Source organism: Haliaeetus albicilla, chromosome 19, assembly GCF_947461875.1.
Source record: "Haliaeetus albicilla chromosome 19, bHalAlb1.1, whole genome shotgun sequence".
Taxonomy (NCBI): domain Eukaryota; kingdom Metazoa; phylum Chordata; class Aves; order Accipitriformes; family Accipitridae; genus Haliaeetus; species Haliaeetus albicilla.
Genome location: NC_091501.1, coordinates 23,425,703 through 23,452,132, shown reverse-complemented (window position 1 = coordinate 23,452,132; position 26,430 = coordinate 23,425,703). Strand labels below are relative to the sequence as shown.

The following is a 26,430-nucleotide window of genomic DNA, read 5'->3' as shown; positions in this document are numbered from 1 at the left end:
TCTAGTGCTGGGCATACTGTACTAGTGTGAGCTGGTGCCCAAGCCCTGGAGCCTCAGAGGGCAAGACTGCTCCTTCGTTACCCTCCCACCTCCTTCAATAGGGTATTTACTGGGAAAGAGCAGGCTTTCTTCCCACTCCATGCCCACGTAGTATGCATCAGTGCATCAGAATGAAGGAATGGCTATAGTGTGTGCTTGCATAATGGCCTAGCCTAGATAATGACAGCAGTGAAGATACCGCACCATTGGTGTTATCCTGTGCTGGCAGTTCTCTGGAAGGAGGAGGATGGGATTTCAGAGTCTTAACTGTTTCCTAGTTCTCTCTGCAAACACAGAACATATAATTTCACAAATGAGTGGAATAACTACTTAGCTTAAAAGTACAGAACATGCTTGTCTATCCAAATTACTTGGATATTATTGCAAAACTTCTCCCCACGTTTGATTGTTCTTAGTGTGCTTGGTTTTAGTTATTAAGACTCAATTCATTAGAAAAGAAATTGGCTTTAACCTCTAAGTATTTACTACAAAACCTGACAGGTGATGATATTGCAGCAAACTGAAAAATCAAGTGTTTTGTAAATGTTCTGCTTCTTAAAACGCAATCATTGATTGGAGAGGATATGACCTTTTTGGTGTCTCTGTGGTTCAGCCTTTGATAATTAAGGGACTTACTTATTTAAGAGTTATTGAGGAATTTGCATTTCTAATTTCTTTGAATTGTTTCAGGGCCAAGATGTCCAGTTGGCATGGAATATAAGGAATGTGTATCCCCTTGTGCCAAAACCTGCCAGAGCCTGAATATCAATGAAGTGTGTCATGGACAATGTGTTGATGGCTGCAGCTGCCCTGGTAATTTATTTAGTGGGTTATTTACAGAGAAACATTTGGCAGTGATGCTACCTATTTTAGTAGAAGAAGGAAAGCTGTGTCTTCCCTTAAATTTTCCTGAAATCCAAAACACTTCTCTTTTTTCTGGGACCATGGCCTAGAATAAACCAGTTTCTATAATGCCTGTATGCTCACTCCATGAAAGGGCCATTTTTCAGACCCAACTAAAAAGTAAATGTTTCTGTGAAAATCAGCACCATCTAATACTCTAGGATTGCCTTTCTGGGTGAATGACCGCTTACCATTGACATACCTGGATTCCTTCTGAATTGCTTTTGGTTAGAAATGTCCAGTTAGTGGAAGAAAGAACAGAGGATATACTGAAGGAGTTTCTTACAGAAAAACAGTTTGTGTAGAGCTTGCACTATAATTCCAAAGATCTGCATGATTTTAGATAAATGATTTCACTTATTGAATCATTCATACAGCAGATTTGATTGGCTTAAAGGGGGCAGCCCAACCATCACAGTCTTCCTCCTCTGTCTATTGTACTTAAGACAACTGCAGGAGGAGAGTTTTATTCCTGGCTGCAAAGCTCTATGTGCTCCCATTTCTAGTTGGTTTTTGTTGGTGTGTTTTTGTTGTTGTTGTTTTGTTTGGTTGGTTTTAATAGGCCTACCTCTGTATTTCACCCTTCAAATATGGATGTTGTGCAAATGTACAGAGGTTTTTGTCCCCCTGTATGAGATACCAAGCATGATCAAAGTTTACTGAGAATGTAATTTTGTTTCCAAAACAAGGCAGTGATGACAACGTCAACCTTGTTTGAGGAGTCGTCATTGCATTCAGAGCTTAGTAGTTTCCTATTTGGCTGCTGGTCTCTTGCTTACTGGAGGTTTAAATCTGTCATTCTGTGGCAGGACCTGGAAGGGTGCACATGGAAGGTGACAGGTGATGTAACTAGACACAGGAGCTTTTTTTGTTGTGAAGGATCTAGTTATTCTATTTGTGCAGTCCTGGGGGTGTTGGGAAAAGCTGAAGGAGATGAATCCACTGGCTGCACAAGGACTCTCGCTATATTCTTCCTTTGGTAGCTGCACTGATTGGTTCAGCGCAGGAAAGGTCTAAGGGGAGAGGAACTGAAGAGGAGAGAAACAGCAGCTCCACAGAGGGTACTGCATGAGGAACAAGTAGATGGGTAGAAAAATCTGTATGGAAAGAAATAACAATCAGCAGTTGAAAATTTTACTGTTATTTGGTGCACAGTCAACAGGGAAGAACTTTGATCTGAGTTTCATAGAGAACCAGGAGGATCTGGCAGATGAATAGAGAAATTTGGGTATTAGGATGACGATTATACCTTTGCTTAGCTTCCCTCCAGTGCTCCAAGAGTAACAAGGATCTGTTCAACAAATGTGTCTTTTATTTTCCTTACATGCACCACACAGTTACTTTAATTGCTGTAAATGGAATTACTATTGCCAGGAAAAAAGGCAGACGTTCTGTTTTGTTGTGGTCTCTGGAGAGCCACACCACTCTTAAATACTCAGATCTGGTTTTGAATATCTCTCACTGGAAGGATTTTCTCAACAGCAAAGACCTTTCCGGGCAGCTCTATGGGAAGAATGGGAGAAAGGGGACTTACCTGTGTCTCACTGTCAGTGGTGACTGCTGCTGCCAGGCAAAAGGGCCAAAATCTCTGCAGGCGATTGGAAGGAGTCCCTCAAAGAGGAGGGAGACAGGTTTTCAGCAAACAAAATGTTTTGTTACAGCAGCTCTTTTAAAAATGGAAGAATGTCAACTATCTCTCAACAGGGGGGTCCAAGTGAAAGAAACTTGTCCCTTCTTCTATTGCTAGTTTATAGTGCCATCTCGGACAAGTCTTGTATCTCTTCAGTGCTTCTGTTTATATTTGTAAGATAAAATACTAGAGAGAGGGAGAGAGAGAGAGAATAGGTAATTATAGTTGTGTAATATGGAAACCTCAGCAGTTGGATCCAAGTTGGGAGGTTGGCCCTTTCACTTTTTGCTTCTGCAGAAGTTGAGAAGAGAAACCACAGCTCCACATGGTAACGATTCTTTCTCTCTAACGTTCCTGTCTGCTAGACTTTTATGGTGTCCAGCTTTGTTTCTTCATTCCCTACTTCCTCTCCTCTTCTGTCCTTTTATGACAAATACAAAACCTGTTTGGAACCCCTTTACTGCATTCAGTGAAGTGCATGTATTTTTCCAACAGTCAGGTTTCTAAACCAGCTCTGATCAACCTTGTTTGTGCTCCCTCTGTTTGACTCATGTATGTTCCAATATGTGTGTTTTGGACTTGGGGACTCACAAAGCAAAGAGCTCTTCTGGGAGCACCAGAAATGCTCTGTTCAGTACATCTGAGGGAGAGGCAGTGCTGGAAGGAAAGTAGGCACCAGTCCCTGTGAGGCATTTTGGCAAGCCTCGTTCTTTTTTGATTGCTGTCTGTGACTGACTATAGATAATAATATGTAAGAAGTCTTGCCAAAGTATATGAAGAACTACAAAATCTAATTGTATTTATGTTTGTGTCCCTCTGTGTGTGTGTGGCATGTGTATCTGCTGCTACCTGATCTATCCAGAGGGGAAGCTTCTTGATGGTGAACATTGCACTGAAAGCTCCGACTGCTCCTGCATCCACTCTGGAAAACACTATCCTCCTGGCTTCACTATCTCCCAGGACTGCAACTCATGGTAAACTCCATGTTGCTCTAGATAAGTACTGCAAACCACTTAGTGACTGTTTTAGATGATCTTTCTAGAAATCTCTCTCTTTACTTAAAAAAAAAAATTCCTTTCATTGGCAAAGGACCTACTCTCTTATTGGAAATGCCAGCCCCTTCTAAGAAGTGAGCTGTTTGCAAAGACAAAATCAGCTCTGCTTTTAAAGCAATATTTGATCTGATAGAACAATGTGAAGGTCATACTCCTTCAAACAGTAGAGAATACCTGTTTCCTGTGGATAAGACAGACCGGCAGGTTCCCATGTCTGGTTAGTGTCAGAGGTGGTGTCTTTGTTTTGATTTCCTACATTTATTTAACCTCTAAACCCGATTTCTTTCCAAGAGGAGTTAGCTCAGGCATGTCCTTGGAAGTTTTCGCAAAGCTAAGGAATCTTCCCAGCTGCATGGCTCACAATTTTTCTTTCCCTCATGAAAGCCAGCCTGAAGGGGAAGGCTAGCTCTCTAAAGAAAGGAAGGGGAATGAGTAATATATTCCTGATCTGATTTTGTATAAGTGTGAAGACAATTGTGGAGGGAGTTCAGACAACTCTGTGCCCAGACATTTCCAATTAGAGTACAGAAGAAGGACTAGGTAAAGGCCACCGTATGCAGAAAAAAGACCATCTATGCATCATCACTGTTAATCAGAAGTTTTCTGATTTTGAAAACTCTGTTAAACACAGAGCTTTGGTGGGGGAAAAGAGAAGTTCTTCAGTTTTGCAACCATTCCAGCTCATATTACCAGCAGTTGCTGTCGAATGATGGTAAGAAGGGGTGGATATATCGAGGAACAAGGTTATGGGAGATGGAATGGATGTTGGGGACTGGTCTAATTTCCCTGAAACAGGAGCCCATGTTTCAATTACTTGGGAAAAAGTTGCAATGGAAGACTTGAATTCATGTACTGTTGCCTAACTTGTCATGATATGTTTCCTAGCATTTGCCGACGTGGCACCTGGATCTGCAGCAATGGGGAGTGCCCAGGTATGTTGGCTCTACTCTTTTCAGGTTTTGACAAGTAAGCCTTGCCTACATCCCTCCCACTTTCATCCCACTTATTTTTTTTCCACACAAAAAGTGAATCTGTCTTTGTTCTTACTTGCTTGCTCCAGTGCAATCCAGATGGGATCACACTTCTAAGTTCTTCTTGTGAGACAAGCCAGACATTGTACTATATGGTTTGTGTGTAGCAATGAAAAATCCTGTTTGGTGAGAAGAATGGTTCCTCTTTTGATTACTTAGTTTACTAAGATACAAGGTCTGTATGTTAGAAGGATTGGCTTTCAGGTAGAGGAACAGTGCTGGGTTTCTTTGACCAGGTACCATTCCTTATTTGATGGTCTGAATCAGCATACTTTTGTTGACGGGACTTTGAAGTACTGGGAGTAGACTGGATCGCTCTTAATACCCCATGGGTTTGGGCCCTAATGGTCATGTTACAGGTGAAGGAGCTACAGTCCCAGGGAGAAGGTGGCCGCCCTGCCTTCTATGGGTGATGGCAGACTGGAGAGTTAGCTCTGCAGGTGTTCTTGCTCCCCTTCCTTCTATTCTACCTCCCAAACCCACCAGTACTGGTGGCTGCTGTCCCAGTTTTTCGCCTACATGGGGAACGTGAATTTTCATGCTGTGCACTAGCCAGCAAAGTGCTGCCTTCCTTATTTCATCCTGCTAGTTCTGTGGCCCATCCCCTGCCTCAGTTCCTGTGCTATGTTCAGCCACGGAAAGGCCTGCTTGACCTGAAACAGCATTTGACTCTGTGTGTGTTATGCGTAGAAGTCTGTAGGGAGACAGCACGGCTCTTTATCTTGTTTCTTCTCCTTGTTTTAGGGAACTAAGAGCAGAAGGGATGAGAAGGGAACTGGGGTTATGGCAGGACAGGAAAAGAGACAGCAGGATTTTTGGGTTTGGTGGTTTTGGTTTGGTTTGGCTTTTTGAGATGAGACTCTGCAGTCCTCACAAATTAGGAGAATTACATCAGTCTTAAAATGGCAATCAAAATCTGTCTTTATTTTAACATTAGGCTTGCCTGACCCATCAGTGCTCCATTTCTTCCTGCTTTAGACTGAAAGAGCACTTGCCCCAAAGTGTCAGCAGTAAAAAAAAAAAAAAAAAAAAAGGGGTGGGTGGGGTATGAAAACATTCAAAATAGAAATTACATTTTTAGTATGCTATGCCGAGCAGGACTGTGAGAAGCCCTGTGCTTGAGGTGTTCACTAGAGATCTCTCCAAGTGCAGGAAATCTCACTGTCTAAAATGCAAAATCAAGGACACAGTCCCAGCTGATTGGTTATGTCTTTTAGCTAATGGGCAGCAACATAACATGTTGACAAACAAGAAATAGGTCTTTTTATAACTTCAGTTTTTACCTAGGTTATAGCTCTTAATGTCCTTGCTTTCTGGGCTACTATGAATACTATGTGGACCAAATTTTTGTCCTCAACTCCAGCCATATTTTCTTTAGAGTGATTATAGAAACGAAGATAAGCCTGGTATTGAGGCTTACAAACAGATGTTGATATACAGCTTTGTGCAAGAGGGAATATAGCATTGCTGAATTTTTCTGAGTTGGGAAGCTGTGACAAATGAACAGAAGTCAAGGAGAAAGCCAGCTTATTTTTGTACCTTCTGCCAGTATATCCAAATAACTTTTTATAGAATTATAGAATTGTTTAGGTTGGAAAAGAGCTTTAAGATCATAAAGTCCAACTGTTAACCTAGCACTGCCAAGTCCACCACTAAACCATGTTCCTCCAGGGATGGCGACTCAACCACTTCCCTGGGCAGCCTGTTCCAGTCAGTGCCTGACAACCCTTTTGGTGAAGAATTTTTTCCTAGTATCCAACCTAAACCTCCCCTGGTGCAACTTGAGGCCATTTCACCTTGTCCTATTGCTTGTTACTTGGGAGAAGAGACTGACCCCCACCTCGCTACAACCTCCTTTCAGGTAGTTGTAGAGAGCGATAAGGTCTCCCTCCCCTCAGCCTCCTCTTCTCCAGCCTAAACAACCCCAGTTCCCTCAGCCGCTACTCACAGGACTTGTGCTCTGGACCCTCCACCACCTTCATTGCCCTTCTCTGGACACGCTCCAGCACCTCAAGGTCTTTCTTGTAGTGAGGGGCCCAAAACTGAACACAGGACTCGAGGTGCGGCCTCACCAGTGCTGAGTGCAGGGGGACGATCACCTCCCTGCTCCTGCTGGCCACACTATTTCTGATAGAGGCCAGGATGTCATTGGCCTTCTTGGCCACCTGGGCACACTGCTGGCTCATATTCAGCCAGCTGTCAACCAGCACCCCCAGGTCTTTTTCTGCCAGGCCGTTTTCCAGCCACTCTTCCCCAAGCCCAAGCAATTCTACAGGCTTGTTGTGACCCAAGCACAGGACCCGGCACTTGGCCTTGTTGAACCTCATACACTTGGCCTCGGCCCATCGATCCAGTCTGTCCAGATCCCTCTGTAGAGCCTTCCTACCCTCAAGCAGATCAACACTCCTGCCCAGCTTGCTGTTGTCTGCAAACTTACTGAGGGTGCACTCGATCCCCTCGTCCAGATTGTTGATAAAGATATTAAACAGAACTGGCCCCAGCCCTGAGCCCTGGGGAACACCACTTGTGACCAGCTGCCAACTGGATTTAACTCCGTTCACCACAACTCTTTGGGCCTGGCCACCCAGCCAGGTTTTACCCAGTGAAGAGTACACCCATCCAAGCCATGAGCAGCCACTTTCTCTGGGAGAATGCTGTGGGAAACGTTGTCAAAGGCTTTACTAAAGTCCAGGTAAACAATGTCCACAGCCTTTGCCTCATCCACTAAGTGGGTCACCTTGTCGTAGAAGGAGATGAGGTGAGTCAAGCAGGACCTGCCTTTCATAAACCCATGCTGACTGGGCCTGATTGCCTGGTTGTCCTGTACGTGCCGTGTGATTGCACTCAAGATGATCTGCTCCATGACCTTACCCAGCACCGAGGCCAGACTGACAGGCCTATAGTTCCCCAGATCCTCCTTCCATCCCTTCTTGTAGACGGGCATCACATTTGCTAACCCCCAGTCAACTGGGACCTTCCCAGTTAGCCAGGACTGCTGATAAATGATTGAAGGTGGCTTGGTGAGCACCGCCACCAGCTCCCTCAGTACCCTTGGGTTGATCCCATCCAGCCCCATAGACTTCTGTGTGTCTAAGTGGTGTAGCAGGTCACTAACCACTTCTCCATGGATGATGGGGGCTTCATTCTGCTCCCCATCCCTGTCTTCCAGCTCAGGGGGCTGGGTACCATGAGAACAACTGGTCTTACTATTGAAGACTGAGGCAAAGAAGGCATTAAGTACCTCAGCCTTTTCCTCATCCTTTGTCACTATGTTTCCCCCTGCATCCAATAAAGGATGGAGATTCTCCTTAGCCCTCCTTTTGTTGTTAATGTATTTATCAAAACATTTTTTATTGTCTTTTATGGCAGTAGCCAGATTAAGTTCTAGTTGGGCTTTGGCCCTTCTAATTTTCTCCCTGCATAACCTCACGACATCCTTGTAATCCTCCTGAGTTGCCTGCTCCTTCTTCCGAAGGTCACAAGCTTTTTTTTTTTCCTTTTTTTTGCTTTTTTTTTTTTTCCTCTGAGTTCCAGCTAAAGGTCTCCATCCACTCAGGCCAGTCTTCTTCCCTGCTGGCTTGTCTTTTGGCACATGGGGACAGCCAGCTCCTGCACCTTTTCAGTTAAGCTTGTGCAAGCCTGAAGGTTGTATAAGTGGAGCTGTTGTACATGTACCTGCTAACAGCTACAAACTGTACTGAGACAGTATGGGAGGGCAGCAAAGCCTCCTAAAGTAGCAGTCCTTGATAGGAACAGTAGCCAAGCTTATATTGTTACCTGTCCTGTTTTGTCTCTATTTGAAGCAATATTGCAGCATATTTTTATTGTTGGTTGGTGATTTTTGCAACAAATATTTCTGAAGTCATGTGTCCCAGAAAGTTTATGTACTTAGCTCAAGGTAGTTCCATTATTTTTTTTACCAACCTCTCAGGAAAGGTTTCTTTTATATTGTGGGAATGAATTGCCTAGCTGTAAGTTTGGTGATAAAGCTGGGTTCCCAGCTGGAGGCAGTGCTTCAGAAGGCAGTGCTGCATCAGCCAACTAGCAATAGCTGGCTAACACTAGCAAGAAGCTCTCAAGCTGATATCGTAATTAAATTAATTATGAAGGCAGTAGGTTTCAGGAGATCTCATGGGATGCATTACACCAAATGGAATAGATAGAGGGACCCATAAGAAGACACTTTGCCGCAGGAAAGGAATTTCCTTTCCAGGAGCAATGCCAAAGGGCTGGGACTTGTCTTGGGTAGCAGTCCCTAGGTCCCCATGCTGCAAACCCATCCTCTTGATTCCTAGTTGCAGAGAATGCCCTGGAAATCAAACTGCATGTAATACGGTGGGTTATGCCTGGTTTTCTTTAAATCTGTTCTCCACATCTGATAGCCAGTTAATTGACTCTGAAGTTGAATCAAATAACACTTGTTTTACCTTTGTCCAAGTTTAATTGAACAGAAAGTAGGATTTCCAGGGTAAGCTAGTAAATACCAAGCTGCCTTACTCTCCAGGGGATGACAAACATCCAGCAGGTGCTGGACTTTTCTTGGGGCAAATCAGAGCTGTGCAAGGCTGAGAATCCTCAGGATCTGTGAGGTGGTGCTTTAGCACAGGCTGGTTTAAGACTGTTAACACTGAATAATGTGTTGAAGAGGGGAATTTCCACTGGATGTTCATTAGACAGATCTTATGTGGGACTCAAAGGCAGTGAATAGAGAATAACTCATGGGGTTCACCTGCCAGCTTGTAGTATTTAACCTTTCTCTATCTTTTGTCAGTGGATTGCCACTGTAGACCCAGCATCTGAATTTTGTTCTGGACAAGGAGGTCTTTGCCCGTCTCATTTGCTGTGGGACCATCTTTAAGTGTGATAGTCTTCTCATATGAAAGAATTTCTTTGCAAGTTCTGTGGAGATGAAGCCTACCTATGTGTTTGCAGAGACCCTAGCATAACAGGGTACTAAATCCCAGCTGTGGGATCTCAATACTGCCTTCCTGGAAATGAAAAGCCACACCGTAGCAAAACATTTTAAGATGTTGATATGTTTAAATAGCCTCTTTCTGTAGTAGAAGAGTGGGCGAACCAGACTTCCACATTATTCTGTAAGGACTTTAGTTGTTGCTATTGTAACTGCAGAATTATTTTTACCTTTATGCTAGTTATTTAAGATAATGGTTCATAGTAAAGTCCAGCATAAATCCTGCCCTTGGAAGAACTCCAACAGTGATTATCTTCCAGCTCTTTGTTCTGATAAGGTATTTTCACTTTAATGTTAGAATAACTTACTGGTATTCAAGGCAGCTGAGCAAAGGAATCAACACTTTTGGGGGACTGTGTTCAAGGGGGCCATTGCAAAGAAGGCTTTCAGACTGTTGCCTTCATAAAACCATACTGCAGGGCTCTAAAAACACCAGTAGAGAGACAAAAAGGGGGCTCAATCTGCCAAGACACAACTGTGAAACACAGACTGAGAATGAGGCACCTCAGCAGAAGAGCTGAGCAGCAGTGAGAGTCCAACAAGTGTTGTTGCAGATTTTTATTTTCAACTCTGTAAAAACACCTGCTTTCTGCAGCCAGCTCCATGGATGCAGATGTCCCCTGCTGGGCTGAGCAAAAGTGGATTTAAAGTGTGTTATGTCAAGGTGTTGCAAGCTCCTCCTAGGAGTAAAAAGGCAACTTGTCCCGGTGTATGGAGTGTGTGACTAATGCTGGGTAATCCTAAGCGTCTTTCCCAGCTCTGCCAGTCTTAGGCATTAGTACTTCCACTCTCCATGCCTCAGTTTTCCCATTGTATAAAAAGGAAAACTTAGCTCCTACATAAAAGAGAGCGTGCGTTGCTGTTTAAAATTGGTTAGTGTCACCAGCACCCATCACTTAGGTACTAGGTGTGACCTAGCCTGTGGAGAGCTTGAGTGACTGAACTTAATTTCCAGGGCCACTGAGGTATAGAATCAAATCTGCTTCAGTGCAGAGAGCTGAGCCATTTGCTGACATCCTTGTGATCCTCCATTTGAAACATTATATAGGCTTTTCTGTAGGCATGAATTTCAGCTCGAGTGCGATTTATGCCATGTTCCCCAGCTTTTGTCGGCGCCTCTGTTGCTACTGGTAATGACTTACAGGAATAAACAGTGAGATAAGCATCTTGCCGGTGCTTTCTGGTCTGCAGGGAACTTGGGCCTTGTGCAACGTGCTCCACTGGGCTGCTCTTCCCCCTCGGTGACTTGCGGGGGGGGGGACGGGCAGGATTTTGCTGGCAACTGGCACTGGGGTGATTAATGGCTCTCTACGTTTTTCAGGAGAATGCTCTGTCACCGGCCAGTCCCATTTCAAAAGCTTTGACAACAAGTATTTCACCTTCAGTGGGATTTGTCAGTACTTATTTGCCAAGGACTGCGTGGAAAATTCCTTTTCGGTGATCATCGAGACCGTGCAGGTAACAGCAGCCTCTGCGCACGCTCGAGAGAGAGCAGGAAGGGCTGTGGGAGCATGAAATGAATTGCAGATGCACAGGCCAACAAAAGTAATTTTCCTATGAAATAATTAGTTTAAATAACAGATGCAGTCTTTCTCCTTAGTTAATAAGTGTTTTGCTTCTCCTTGCTGGCATTCCTAGGAGCCTACCTGGAGATTGAGATTCTTAATGAGATTTGGAGAGCGAGCCCTCACCGCCTCTTTGCCAGCTGAACAAACAAATGCAGCGGAGGGTGCGTTCCTTGCAAAGCACCCTGAAGGCCAGTGCCTCGCTAGTGCCCGGGGGGAAAAGACATTTCCTCAGACACTGAGCAAGGGTGTGCTGGCAGAATAGTACCTTGGGTTGTGTCCTGGTTTCTTTTTCCCGATTTTTCTCCCCCATCCCACTGGATGGGGGGGAGTGAGTGAGCGGCTGCGTGGTGCTTAGTTGCTGGCTGGGGTTAAACCATGACAGTTGCTTTCCAATAAGTCATGTTGGCTAGTGATTTCTGTTGCTCACTAGCAGGTCAGCAGCTCCTGACTTTCTTCATCATCTCCCCTGACGGATGAGCGAGAGGCAGCTGGAGAGAGGAAGGAAAGGGAGCCGGGCCAGCGTGGAGGGGGGAAGGAGACCCTGGAGGGGGTGTCACAGGGAGGTTAACCTGGTCGTGAAATTAATTGACCAGTTGCTCATGGGAATAGGTGAACTAACCTGGAGACTGAAAAGGGTACTGAATCAAGCAGAGGGGAAGGAAGGGGATGGAGGAGCTGAAGGCAGGGAGAGGTATGATGGAGTCAGGAGACTGACAGAAGTGAAGGGGAGTATCAGCCTGCCTTGCAAGAGCAACAGAGAAGTCACAGGCTTTGGAGAAACGGGGCGTGACGGTCTTACGCACCAACTACGTCAGTATCCTGCATTAGAAAGCTCTGATAATGCAGCTCTGAGGTCATCTGTGTTCGGGGACTTGCAGAACGGGTATTCACTGAAACTTCCCTTTTCGAAACCAGGGAGGAGACTCCTGGGGCCTGCAATCCCTGTTCCTCATCTGGGTAAACCACAGTCGGGGAAAATAAATAGCACAAGAGTCTTGGGCAGCATGAACCATGCAACTGTTCCCTGGTGCAGCTGCGGGGGGGGACGACACAGACGCTGGTCACTGCTCCTGGGGGTCCGGCGTAAGGCCAGTGGATTGCTTTCCAGGGTCTGAGATGAGCGGATAGCTCTCTGGTGCGTGATTAGCAGGATAACAGAAGAAAGGCTGCCAGCCTGGTGTTTGTGGGGTGCAGAAACTAGATCCGTAAAACCATTGAGGCGCTTAACTCCTCCCAAATTAGATGCCAAAATGCCTTCTGGGGGCCTGGGCCTAATAAAGCAAAAACTTGAGGTTCAAGGCAAATTTTCCCTTCTCTGTAGTGTGCAGATGATCCTGATGCCGTGTGCACTCGCTCAGCTTCTGTCCGGATCCGGGATATGGACAACAGCCTCATTAAAATGAAACACGGAGGGGGAATTTCACTGAATGGGCAAGACATACAGATCCCTTTGCTACAAGGTGTGTTTGCATGGGCATGGGCTAACTCTGGCCAGCTACTGAAGGGGTTCTACTTACTAGTGTTTTCTGGCATGCCTTAGCCCAGTTCAATCAAAAGATGTTTTCAATACCAAATTCTCACTTGCAGCCTCTTCTAGAAGCTCTGTCATTTCAGCTTCTCTCCATGCAGCCAACACATCTTGGCTCAGCTCCTCTAAAATCAGGAGAATTAATCTGGTCTGGATTTGTGAGATGTGATCTTGAAAACCACTGTTGGTCTATGCTTTTAAAAATTATTATTATTTATTATTTATCTAGAAGCTTGAAATCCCTCCAGTTATCTTGCAAACTGTCACAGTTAATGCCTGAGGTTTTGCAGAATGCACATATATCCTCTTCCAGGGCTCCTGAGTGCCTTAAGGCAGAGCCTATGGACAAGTTTATGCAGATGTAAACTGCTGGGCAGGCACAAAGCTTGGGAAGCGTGAAGTGGGCATTGCTGGCACCCCTTGGTTTGGCAGACCTGCATGCCCCCTGCTCTGTGGCAGCCACTCTGTTGGCCTGTTCAACACGACGCAGCAGTCCCAGGCAATGGAACATCACATCTTGGCTTGACTGACTGACACTTTTTGTGGTTGTCTTAAGGTGCCCTCCGTATCCAGCGCACGGTGAGGACTTCAGTTCGCCTTACCTATGGGGAAGATTTGCAGATTGACTGGAATGGTCATGGTGAACTCCTAGTGAAGGTACTCTTTCTTTCTGTCTGTTTTATTTCTGCCTTTTTGCCCTCTCTTTTGTCCCACCTAAACATGTACAAAGGTTTTCTTCTCTGAATTGAGAAATTGCTTTGTGTTGCATCTTAGAAATTCCATTCTCTTTTGCTACCCCCGGAGCAATATACAGGTCCTTTTGTATTCCAGAAACAATTTTCATCCTACAGCAGCTTGGTAGCTCCTCCCCCCCCCCCCCCCCCCTTTTTTTTTTTGTGCAATGACAGCCATTATTAACCATGAATAGTTTTGTGTTTTGTTCAGCAGATACCCTGCAAACGGGATTTTTGCTTTCATTTGCTTTGACTGTCCTGTCTAAAGCAATGGATTTGTATGACTTAAAATAAGGGAAGAATATGGCTCCAGGGACACAGTTACCCATAATTTCCAGGAAAAATCAATTAACTCATAGAAGATATGTTGCATGGTCCTTCTGCTGTGAGGAATGTTTAAAGTCACCCTTGATTAACAATTAGGGTATGTCTGCTGCAGACCGCAGCGGAGTGTAGAAATACCCAAACCAGGTTAAAAAGAAATGAGCCTTAAGGGAAGCAGTCTGGCTGCAACAACAGAATGCTTTACAATTATTTACTGTGGAATAGTCTCCTGATAGCTGATAAACCATCATAGCTTCTCCAGCTAAGCCATCTACTGCCCTCTTTGCTCATACAAGAGGCTGTTTTCTTTCGATTGGTAGGTCTCGGGGACTGCGAGTGTTGTCCCTGAGGTTTTATTTGCTCCCTCAGGAGCATGAGTCTGCCCGTAGTGTTGCGTTCTGGTGTGATGACCTGCAGGCTATGGGTGCTAAGTCAGGGCGATGTGCTCCCGTGATGCTGGGCGGCTGCGGACCTGCGCGCTCCTGCCATGTTTGCACGGATGGGTGCTTAACTACAGCCCAGCTGCCTTTGAGCCCCACTTGTAACCGGGGATCTGCAGCTGGGCCCTGCGTGGGGTGGTTTTGCTCACTGAGAAGAGTTTTTCCAAGAAAGGCAGTTTTCCTGGGGTTTTCTACCCAGCAGTGAGTGCTTGCTGCCCTCTCTGAACCATGGCATTGCTTTTGCACTTTCCTCGCCTGCCCCAAAATCTGGTTTAAATATCACATCTGGCGCAGTGTAAAGGTTCATGAAAGCTAGTTTGGAAATGAGTACAAGAGTTGAAAAGACAACAGAGAAGAAAAGTCAAGAATGATTTTAGAAAGCATCTGTGGTTTTGTTGTTGTTTCGATCTAGCCTGTATCTCTGTGCTCTAAGGGTCCTAGAAGTTGTTTTTGGGCTGAGAATAATTCAGTTCAGTCCCTTGGCACATCTCAGAAGTTTTGGCTTTCCTCAGTATTCAAAGTGTTTTTCTGCCTGGTCAGAGACCCGTATAGCCTGGCAAATTCTTTCTTATAGTTAAAACAAATCTAATTTTCTGCTCCAGATCCTCTACCCGTAAAAGTGGTGGAAGTTTCTCCAGTCATCTGCATTTATTCAGTTCTGCTCTGAACTCCTTCCCTCACTGGGTATCTAAAGCATCATTTTAATTGCTTTTGGAGAGTTAGTTTATGCTGGATTTGTAGACTGACCTGTTGCCAAGTATTTCTGACAATTGGGGGAAGTGATACACTTCCATTACCTTGGCCAGACCTCTAGTAAAAATCCTTCCTATGTTCCTCAAGAAGGCTCCCCTTTCTGTGACCACTTGATATTTGTGATTCAAGCTTCCACTCGAAAATGTCAGAATCTGAATTCATATGAGTCATTGTCCATCTGCAGAGTACGTGAAAAAGTAACTTCCTTGGCCATCGGAGTAATAAGGATACATATCCTCTAATAATTTCTGGTTGTTCCTTTCGATGCCCCATACTTACACTCTGACAACTGTGTTCGACGGGAGGGTAGTATTAGGTTATATTTTGGAGGATGCTTTTATTTTTAATTATACAGAAAACCAGTTTTCTTCAAAACCATGTTTTTCTAGCTTTTTTGGTTCTGTTTCGATCGTTACTCCTGCCAATCTGACTAAAGTAGCACTCTCAAAATGCATACAGAGAGCTACTGTAGCATTAAAACACTGAGTCAGCTCCCAAGGACAGTTGGTAGTACTTGTGATGTACCAGGTCTTTATTTCTAATAAAAACAGACATTTCCTACTAGAATAAAAGAAACTGGTGCCTTTGTGTTGCAGATGTTGCTTAGGAGGGTTCCTCCTGTTTACCTTTAAGTTTAGGGTCCCATTTCAGCTGTCCTTTGATTTGCAGCAAGAATAAGGCAGGGTGAAAAGTACTTCTGCTACGTGGGTTGTTTGCAATGCCGCTTTTAGTGCGTCATAATTTTCTCTAGGCAGGAGGAAGCTCTAATGTGAGTAATGTAGCTTTAGGGGTAGTAGTCTCTTCCTTATTTTATTATGGTCCTTAATGTTGAAGGAAACAACTCCTCCACCCTTGCCTCTGTTTTGTGACAAAAAAAATCTGTTTAAATTTTCTACATCTTCAAATTTTCTTTTAAAATGTGAAATAGTTTCAGAGCTTCCCAAATTACCATTGGAAATATAATCATCTTACCATATTAAAAAATGCAACCCCCACTGTTGCCCTGTTCATTTATATGAATGAAGGGAAAAAATGGGGAAAGGCTAAACTGCAGTGCTGATCAAGGCACAAAAGCAAGCCATCTTTCTCCTAGTCACCTTCAGTTACCATCTGAAATTATCACTGTACTGTTCAAAAATTGTCCTGCTGCTACTAATAATAGCATTTTTGTTAGAGATTTAAAAATGTAGTACAATGAAATTGTCTATAATATTTTAATGTGTATTTGAGAATTTCAATGATTGTTAAATTGTGTATGGTTCATTCTTCAGAAAATCTTGCTATACAGTGGTGACCTGTTCTGGAGGATGACCAGGCTAATGTTGTGTTCCTTAGCTGTCTCCAGTCTATTCCGAAAGGACGTGTGGGCTATGTGGAAATTACAATGGTAACCAAGGGGATGATTTTCTTACACCTTCTGGCATGGTGGAAGCTCTCCTGGAAGATTTTGGAAACTCCTGGAAGCTCATCGCAGGCTGCCAAGACCTGTTAAAACAAGACAGTGACCCCTGCAATCTCAATCCTCGTTTAGGTACTGAACTCCATCCAAAATTAACATGTGCAGCAAACTGTGATCTTCCATTTTACATAACAAACATAAAAGTAAATTAAAAAAATAAAAAGAGAAGAAGCTAGTGTTGCTTACACTACCAATGGGGTGGCTGTAATCTCTGTTTAAAAAAACCCCCAACAACAAACCAACAAAAACCCCAATGAACAGAGTCACTGATTGATGCAGGCTTCCTAAGGAAAACATAATGTATTGTGAAAATTAAACCTAAAACTCAGTAATGTGGGATCATGCTGCTGTTCAGTTTGGACCACAGTCAGAGTTAGACCATCACAGCCACAGCACAAACTTGTGCCACTGAAACTACTTAACAAGCGATAGCAATACTATGTTTATCCTCTGGGTGGACAAAACACCTGTCTTCTTCACCCCTCTGTCCTTACACCTTATACACTTTTCCTGATCCCTTGTCTCCCTTCTTTTACTGCATCCCAACAGATAGCATTCCTCTTTCTCTCCATAGTGCTTGGCTGTCCTGCTTGGACATGGGGAGAAATTCTCAGAGCAATTTTCTTGTCTCGGGTGTTACAGCAATCTGATATGTGGGAGAAGCAAGTACACAGAAAATTTTATGGCTGTAGATCAGAGCAGGCACTGGTGATTCATGAGTATAGTGCAGCCTAGGAGGTTTAATTTTGCAAATATAAAAAGCAGCAGAGGCCCTGTAAAAGGAAGTACAGCACCAGAAATAGTGGTAACAAAATATAAAAGCATTGCTTTTCCTTGATTTGTTTTACTAGTGAAACATTATTCTTTTAGTGGAGCTCATGACCTCTGAGCTATGATGCTATCTATGCCTACTTGATCCTATTTTATTCTTTTGTGTGGGTTTTTTTTTGTTTTTTTTTTTGTTTTTTTTTTTTTACAAAAGAATAAGAAAATGCTTACTGTGGCGCTTCTAGCTTTTCTTGAAAAGCCACTGATTGATTCAGTGTAAGCATGTAACTTTTCTCTTTTTAGCCAAATATGCTGAGGACTCCTGCTCAATTCTGATGTCTTCTGCATTTGAACCCTGTCACCATGAAGTCAGTCCCACTCCCTATGTGAAGAACTGCCGTTTTGATGTTTGCTCCTGCTCCAATGGCAAGGATTGTTTGTGCTCTGCTATTGCGAATTACGCAGCAGCCTGTGCTAGGAAGAGTGTCCTGGTCCAGTGGAGAGATCCTAACTTCTGCCGTAAGTGAAATGCTACTAAAACCCGCTTATTTTCCTTGTCTCGAAGGAATTTCTTGGCAATGTCAGATGAGAAATCTAGAATGAGATTACTTCTGCAAGGTGCCAAATATTTCTTATGGGAAATGATGAGAGAGTACATCTTTCCTCCATTCTAGCAAGGATGCAAAAACCATTCACAGAGACTGCTCAGCACTGGGGGAGAGAAACGGTCATCTGACATACCTCAGCAGAACTTTTGACTGGATTTCCATTTACAGCTGCATTTAAGTTTCAGCTACTCACCTGGAAACTTTCTGAATATCCCAGGGCAAGAATCTCCAAGTGATTTGCAGTAATGTATCAATTGCTTTTTTGGCACTTCCTTCTCTTGAGGCCCAAGCTTCCCAGCTCTTGACCTTGTCAATGGCTCCTGACTTTAGCCGAAGTTGAGGGTATGGAGGAAGCACAAAGGCAAGTGGTATCATAGAACAGAATCATACAAGTATAGACAAACTTCTACGAGAAGGGACCTCTGGCAGTCTTCTGGTACCACCCTTGCTCATAGCAGGGCTAACTTGGAGTAGATTGCCTGGGGGCTTGTCTGGACAGGTTTTGACTATCTCTAAGGATGGAGATCCCACAACCTCTCTGGTATCTCTCTCTCTCTCCCAGCAGTTTGATTATCACCCTGTCAGTGCAGTGGTCTGAGATCTGTGTCAGATCTCGTTTCGTGTACTCCATTCAGCTAGTGAGTGAACAACATTTGTCTAACTACATATGACCTTGTTTCCTTCTTCTCCTTGTAAATTCTAGCATGATGTGGCCACTGGTTCAAGATGAGATCCTGAACCATGATCAACAGGCCATGGGTGGCAGCACTGAGCTAGGCAAACAAGAACTTTTTGGCATTTCGTATAGATATTTAACTCCTATGAGAGTCAGTAAGAGTTGAGTTTTGAATTTCCCTGAGGATTGTTTGAAGGATGCCACCTGTAATAAATGGCAACCCTGGTTCAAAAGCTTGCAGTCTAAAAGATGAGATATTGCAAGAGGATAGAACAAAAATTCAGACTGCAGATTTGGGTTACAGAGGTGGGGTAACAGAAAGAACAGGATGTTTTTGCATAGATCAGTCCAGTGTAAGATTAATAGCCAAACTGCTAAGAAGCTGGAGCAGAAGCTGCCAACAACTTTTATTTCTTTTCTTTTTCTGTTAGGTCAATGTGGTAGGCAAAAAAATCCATTGCAGTGGAATTTTGATGGAACACTTTTCCCCATAAATATTTGTGAAATGGATGTTTTTCCATTTTTCTGAACTTTGCTATTAAGGAAAGAAGACAACTGAAAATTTTGGGAAAGCCTGTATGCTTGGCAGCCCTCCAGATCTGTTATGCTACTTCTTCCCAAACAGGGGGTGGGAAAAATATTTATAATCTGAGTGTGTAGAAACTGGAAGAGAGAGAGAAAGAGAGGTCACTGGCCTTCCACCTGGTGGGGTCTGTACCTGTAAGGTCAGTGACTACAGCTTCTGCAAGCTGGAGAGTGTTTACTGCGAATGAGAACAAAACCAGTTTATGTTAAACTGCTGTATGGTTTCATAATATTTTACCTAATTTATGTAAATGTTCAGATAGTGGAACAGTAATGTAATAAAAATCCTTTTAAAAATGTGCAGGTCTGGAGGCTGAAAGAAAGAGCAGCGATAATGCACCATCGTTCTTTCTGTAATTGAACAAGTCAATTTTCACAATTAATCTTTAATAGTGCAGAGCTGCTTCCTCCTTTCTGTGCATTACAGAGCGCTTTATGCTCTCAGAAAGTGACGATTTCCCTGATTGCAGATCCATCAGCCCCCATTAAATAATCCTGATGTCCTCAACGTCTCCTGTCACATGAAGGAGAACAATCCCTCTTTTAATGGGCTTGAGACATGAATGTGCAGGTTGCGTAATTTGTACTGATGGCCTAGTGCATTGAACACATGCTCTGCTCCTGCTGCGGTCAACGGAGATTCAGTTTCTTGGGAAATGACTTGACAAAACCGGTTTGCTTGATTTGAAGTAGATAACCACCAGGGAGGTAAATTGTTAGTGTAGCACAGCATTTCTGCTGCGTGTCAAGCTAACAAGTGCATTGGTCTCCCACATCTTTGAAATTATTTTAGTTGCAGTTTGATTGTTGAGGAGGTGACTTGTACCCTTGCAGCCCGCTGTGGATAAGCAACAATGCCAATCTCTTCATGCTGCATGGAAGGAGCAGATAGGCCATACTGTGAAGGGCTGTCTCTCTCATGCACATGCATGTAAAAAACTGGGTAAAAAAACTGGCTGGATGGCTGGGCCCAAAGAGTTGTGGTGAATGGAGTTAAATCCAGTTGGCAGCTGGTCACAAGTGATGTTCCCCAGGGCTCAGGGCTGGGGCCAGTTCTGTTTAATATCTTTATCAACAATCTGGACAAGGGGATCGAGTGCACCCTCAGTAAGTTTGCAGATGACACCAAGCTGGGTAGGAGGGTTGATCTACTTGAGGGTAGGAAGGTTCTACAGAGGGATCTGGACAGGCTGGATCAATGGGCCAAGGCCAAGTGTATGAGGTTCAGCAAGGCTCAGTGCCGGGTCCTGCACCTGGGTCACAACAGCCCCATGCAATGCTATCAGGCTTGGGAAGAGTGGCTGGAAAGCTGTCTGGTGGGAAAGGACCTGGGGGTGCTGGTTGACAGCTGGCTGAATATGAGCCGGCAGTGTGCCCAGGTGGCCAAGAAGGCCAACGGCATCCTGGCTTGTATCAGAAATAGTGTGGCCAGCAGGAGCAGGGAGGTGATCGTCCCCCTGCACTCAGCACTGGTGAGGCCGCACCTCGAGTCCTGTGTTCAGTTTTGGGCCCCTCACTACAAGAAAGACCTTGAGGTGCTGGAGCGTGTCCAGAGAAGAGCGATGAAGCTGGTAAAGGGTTTAGAGCACAAGTCCTGTGAGTAGCGGCTGAGGGAGCTGGGGTTGTTTAGGCTGGAGAAGAGGAGGCTGAGGGGAGGGAGACCTTATCGCGCTCTCTACAACTGCCTGAAAGGAGGTTGTAGCGAGGTGGGGGTCAGTCTCCTCTCCCAAGTAACAAGCAATAGGACAAGGTGAAATGGCCTCAAGTTGCACCAGGGGAGGTTTAGACTGGATATTAGGAAAAAATTCTTCACTGAAAGGGTTGTCAGGCGTTGGAACAGGCTGCCCAGGGAAGTGGTTGAGTCACCATCCCTGGAGGTATTTAAAAGCCGTGTGGACGTGGTGCTTAGGGATGGGACATGGTTTAGTGGTGGACTTGGCAGTGCTAGGTTAACAGTTGGACTTGATGATCTTAAAGGTCTTTTCCAACCAAAATGACTCTATGATTCTATGTCTCGTGTATATATATGTATGTATGTATGTGTTGTTTTGTGGCAAAGGGGAATCAGTCAACAGGTCCCTAGATCTTTCTTCAGGTTTTAGGACCTGTTGATAAGCCTCTTTTCCTTAATGTGGTGGTCTTGGGGTAGTTTATTGTCTTTGCATGGCTTCTGTGAGAGGATTTGTATGGGATACCTCTAAGAGTCCTGGAGTAAGGAGTAGGGAATTAAGGGCAGGCTCTGAGCAGTACTTGAGGATGGCTGCATCACATGGTGGGGCTCAGTATGCCAGCTGGTGCTGGTGGAGCAGCTGCGTTAAATCTAGTCCTGTCAGGGTGCGTCTTCACCCAGAGCCTCTGACCTAGGCGTGATTGCGTTTTCACCTTGTGCTACCCAAGAAACTGGTCAGGATTTATTCCTCTTTCATTCTGCATTGAAAAACCACCCACAAGAAGCTGGATGAGCTATCTGATGGATACACGTTTTTCCAATGCTTTCCCACTATTTCCCATCTTATACCTGGGACAGGCTGACCTTCAGAGCACAGCACTGAGCTGTTTCAGTTTTATAACAGGCATCCGTAGAGACTAGATGCACCTCGCCTTTTCCTCTCATTTTCCTGGCAATAACAGCATGGTGTTTTTTAAATTTTTTTTATTTTTGTAGTGTCAGAGTATTACAAAGTGTACAGACAGCAGTCCCCTCCCAGGTCAGTTGTCTTGCCTTTTTGCTGCTAAAACCAGACTTGCTGGGAGGTGATGGAGCAGTGTAGTGGTACTTGGAGTGTGAACATGGCATTGGGTAGCGTAACTGGAAAAACAGGATGTTTCTAAAATCTTAGGAAGAGCATGGGCAGGTAAGATGAGTTGCAAAGCTTTAGTGAAGAAAGGGATCCACTGCAAAGTTGTCCCTGTGGGCAGGGAGTGTTATCATTGACTAGAAAGTAGGGCAGGTTGTTGGGCTCAGTTATCCTATCCTTTTTGAATCTTGAAACTCTAGTAAAGTGGTGTACCCGCCTGAAATCTGCCAAACCAGTTCCTTGTTTCCAGAGGTTCCTGTGTAGCAAATTGTAGTTTTGTTTGAGGCTTCATGGTTGTCCTGCTTGCACATGCCTGTAGTGATGAAAGTTACTTTTAAAATGGTACTTAGCCATGGGCTGTGCCTGTTTAGAATTTGATTTACTGCAAACATCGTGTTTATCTAAATTAGAAGCACTGTTCTGTGAATAGCTGCCAAAGACTCCTATAACTGTGAGTGAATCTATCATTTACTTATTTCTGAGTTAGGAGATACTTACTTTGCCTACTGTGCTGAGGAGCACACATAAATTTCTTGGGCTGTGTTGTGAAAGGTACATTAAATAGTTCGGGCGCAAGACCCACACTTGGGAGATCTTTGCCCTGAAGAAGCCTTCAAGTCACCTTAGATGCCTCTGGGCTGGATCCTCAAATTAGGGGCTTGTGCTTCCATGTATGGGGCTTCACATGCCTCAACAGAAGTTGGGGACATGTTGGTGCAACCATGCCTCTCTTCAGTAAGTAGAAGTAATTCTTCATTTCAGAAGAACTTTGTGCATGTAAGCATTAGATGTTGGTTAGCATGTAGGCCTTGCTTTGTTAGCCTCAGTGTTAGTTCAGCCCTGCTAGCAGCTTGGGCTTGCTATAGTTTTTCTTTTACTGCCATTGCTGCTACAGTTCCCAGGGGTGTGCACTCACGGACGAGGGGGTAGGGATTATCAGATCATTCTGCATGATCATTCTGGATGACCAGAGGAAGCGCTTTCTCTGCAACCCCTTGATCTTGGTTTTAGCACAGTACAAATGTGCCAACTTTTATTTGCAGCTGCTTCCCTCACTCCGCTGAACATCATCACCTTACAACTCCGAGCGTTTGCTTTGGAAGGTTGCTACAAACGACAAGTTTTGTAAATCCTGGTTATCAGAAGGCCCGTTAAAAGCCCGTGATAATATTCCCTTGTTTTCTCCTCTTCTGCAATGTGTTGTCACAGCTGCCACCTAGTGCCGATGCTCAGGTATGCAGAGGAGATTGCCTCAAAATCAGTGCTCTAGAACTAAGTGGAAGGTTTATAAACAAAGAAGCTAAAATGGCTCCAAAGGCTGTAATTAGGTCTCCATAAAAATCAATTTGTCATCAAAAACTTGTTAGTACCCACGGTTTGGCTCTGCGATCACTGAATGGCTTCATTATTTGCACCTGTTTCCACAGAAATCACTGAGAGCTTCTGGGACGTGAGGCTTTAAACTATCGCAGCACCTGCTTATCAAGGCAGAAACCTAAATTTCTACTTATTTTGACCGAATTGTCCCTAACCACGTTGCAAAGGAAGAGGAGTGTGAATGTGTACATGACACTTATAATGATCCTAACTTGTAGATCCAAGTAATAGCAGAGGTTGGACAGAGCCTGTGTTTTTCATTCTGGATGAAATTTTGTGGATAGATTTCCATCGCAGGGGTTGCAATCCAATCCTGAAATTTATTGGGAACTGCATGTAGTAAGATTTTGCTTGTGTATATATAAGCAGTGCCCTAGGCTTCACTTGTACTGCAGTTAAGGAGAGACAGTGTAATACAGGCCTTCATTGATAAGTAAATTGAGTAAATACATTTTAATCCCCACCTTCCCAGTCTGGTTGAGGCAGCTCTTCCTTTAGTTGGCTTTGGATCAAATGCCAGTCTCCCTGACATGCACATCATTCAACAGCAATGACCTGTCCTGAAGGCCAAGTGTACCAGCAATGTGGGTCGCCGTGCAACCAGACCTGCAGATCTGTCTCCTACCCGGACGAAGACTGCGACGAACTCTGCGTGGAAGGATGCTACTGTCCCCCCGGGCACTACCTGGATGAGCATGAGCAGTGCGTGCCAAAGTCCCACTGCTCTTGTTACTATGACGGTGAGATCTTCCAGCCAGAGGATGTCTTTTCGGATCATTACACCATGTGGTAAGTGTGTTGTTCATAACTCATCCCTACACACTGTGGCTCAAAATTTTTGGATAGCCCGAGTGGTTAACTGGTTCAGTTCCTCAGATCCTTTAACTCCACTGAAACTAGTTTAAAAGAGGGCAAGAGTTTGCCTCCAACAAACCAAATGTGAGTTTTGCCATTGCATTTCTATCCATATAATTTTAAATGCCACCTCAGACAACAGTACTGTTCCATGAACAGTTCCTGCCAGTTTGAAATGGAGTTTAATTACTGACAATAGGTACTTTGTAGGCTTTTAAAATGTCACTTTAATGTACTGAGATACATTTCTTAAACGTTAAAACCTAATTACCTCTATCAAAGATACAAATATTAAAAAGTGTTTCTAATTGTTAAATTGAGTAGCAGTACACTTACAGTAGGAATGTAATTGCTGGGTGGCTCCCAGCAAGCCCAGTTTTGGGAACAGTGTCTTCTCCTTTTCTCCTCTACCACAAAAGTCATTAAGTTGCAGGCACTAAGTGGTCCCTTACCTCTCACCACAGCAGACCTGACTATTTTCTTGCCCAGCTTTATGTCTGTGCAGATGCATTGGATTCAGTGGGACAGGGCTAGCATACAGCTGGGTTACCATGCTGTTATATCACTGGAACTGTCTTAAGGAAGGTTTGCCTTTAAGGTTGATAAGCACAGTGGATGGAGAGCAACAGATGAGCCCCAATGAGAGGTGCAATTTTGGTACTCTGACAAGTTCCCTGTGGGCCTTTCTGAAAACAACAGTGTAAGTGAAAGCTAAATGTCACTTTGTTAAATATAAGCTTTATTTGTTTTTCTTAGCTATTGTGAAAATGGTTTCATGCACTGCAGTACAAACAGAGCTCCTGGTGCCTTCCTGCCAGATGTTTTCGTTGATGAGAGGCCATCTGCCAGAAGTTAGTATGCCTTAAAAAAATTAATATTTTTTTCTGATTTTTTTTTTCCTCTTTTTTCCTCTTCAGTCTCTTAGCAATCTAGAATAGAGAAGAAGTACTAGAGGTTTTAGTGGCTGGTAATGTTGTGAGTCTTTTTCTAACTTTTTTTTTTTTTTTTTTTTGTTACAGGATAGAAACAAAAAGTTTGTGTGGGAGGATGCAGGGCTCATTGTGTCCCACCTCTCAAAATTATAGCTAGCCACTGCAGTGTCTCTTTAGTTGAAGAGGTTAAGGGTTCCCTTGGCGATGATCTGAGGCCCCCAGCTGCTATTTGAGGATCACACCACATCAGTAACTAGCTAGCTTTATACCTCCTGCTTCTGACTAGTAGGTTGCAAGCTCTCCCTTCTGGTGCAGATCAAGCTTTTTGTGGCTTCAAGGTTAGAGTGCTGCCAGGCACTGAGTGTGCCCTCCAGCCACCAGGCATCTTGCAATAAAACCTCCTGGAGACTGATAATTGCCTTGCAGAACTAGGTGCAGCATTGGAAAATAGGACATCAGTGGTCTGGGATTTTTTTTGAGGTTCCCCACTGATATATGGATGAAGTTTACAGGATTGCGATGGGAGAGGGGGTCTTGATAGACCACCAGTAATGGTGTCACTGGTTGGCCCCCACTGTCCTGCAGGTGAAGCCTTCTAGGTGTATATCTCACCAAATTCTTCCTGTAATGTTTTAAGACATAATTTTCCGGATACTAGTACGTTAAGACTTAAAAAATAACTGAGAGGCATATTTCTAGCATTGCTTGAAATAACCTGGAGTCTCTTGGGAAATCCTGATTTTCTATCAGAACCTGAGTTCTCAAGAGTTTGAAAACTTTGTTTAAGCTAAGGGCATTGTTATTACGTCACTCCGTATTGGAAGTGAGTCTAAACACAATAATAAATGGTGCTGCTGCTTCTCAGAACATCGATTTTGTGCTGACATTGCTAGTGTACATTGCCTATAGGTTGAAATATGTTTCACACTGAGGTGTGCTTGTAGCCCTAGTGCAATCTGGAATTGAACCCTTGTGCAGCTCCTTTTGCTTCTGTGTTAGAATACATGATTTTATGATAGCCTAACTGAGGTCACTTCATTGGAAGTGGGGACTGTTACCTTTACGATGTCATGCATAGTGGTGTAGTGGGTGTTGCTCCATTCTATATCCTAAGTTAGTTTTCTAATAAAAATGTTGATCCATCCTTTAGAAAAATACTGTGCTAACAATACTTGAGTTCTAACTGCAATTTTTGTAAATTTATTTTTTTAAAGTAAAAAGGAGCTTGACATGCAGATTCCCCATGGAAAAACTTGTCTGTCCTACAAACAACCCAAGAGCCGAAGGGTTGGAGTGTGCCAAGACTTGCCAGAATTATGACTTGGAGTGCATCAGCCACGGCTGCATATCTGGATGCCTCTGTCCAAAAGGGATGGTAAGCAGGCTCCTCTTTGT

The 26,430-nt window shown here is 44.1% G+C and overlaps 1 protein-coding gene across 1 annotated transcript in view; it reads left to right on the top strand.

Annotated features, from left to right (window-relative positions):
• Positions 1 to 26,430, top strand: part of VWF (von Willebrand factor) — a 144,822-nt gene that overhangs the window by 22,314 nt on the left and 96,078 nt on the right. Inside the window, exons 8-18 of the mRNA XM_069806803.1 lie at positions 730 to 852; positions 3,435 to 3,546; positions 4,513 to 4,559; positions 10,952 to 11,088; positions 12,520 to 12,658; positions 13,283 to 13,383; positions 16,313 to 16,508; positions 17,508 to 17,723; positions 23,797 to 24,037; positions 24,860 to 24,954; positions 26,250 to 26,410. Coding sequence (XP_069662904.1) covers positions 730 to 852; positions 3,435 to 3,546; positions 4,513 to 4,559; positions 10,952 to 11,088; positions 12,520 to 12,658; positions 13,283 to 13,383; positions 16,313 to 16,508; positions 17,508 to 17,723; positions 23,797 to 24,037; positions 24,860 to 24,954; positions 26,250 to 26,410 — 1,568 coding nt within the window. The remainder of the gene's footprint in view (positions 1 to 729; positions 853 to 3,434; positions 3,547 to 4,512; positions 4,560 to 10,951; positions 11,089 to 12,519; positions 12,659 to 13,282; positions 13,384 to 16,312; positions 16,509 to 17,507; positions 17,724 to 23,796; positions 24,038 to 24,859; positions 24,955 to 26,249; positions 26,411 to 26,430) is intronic.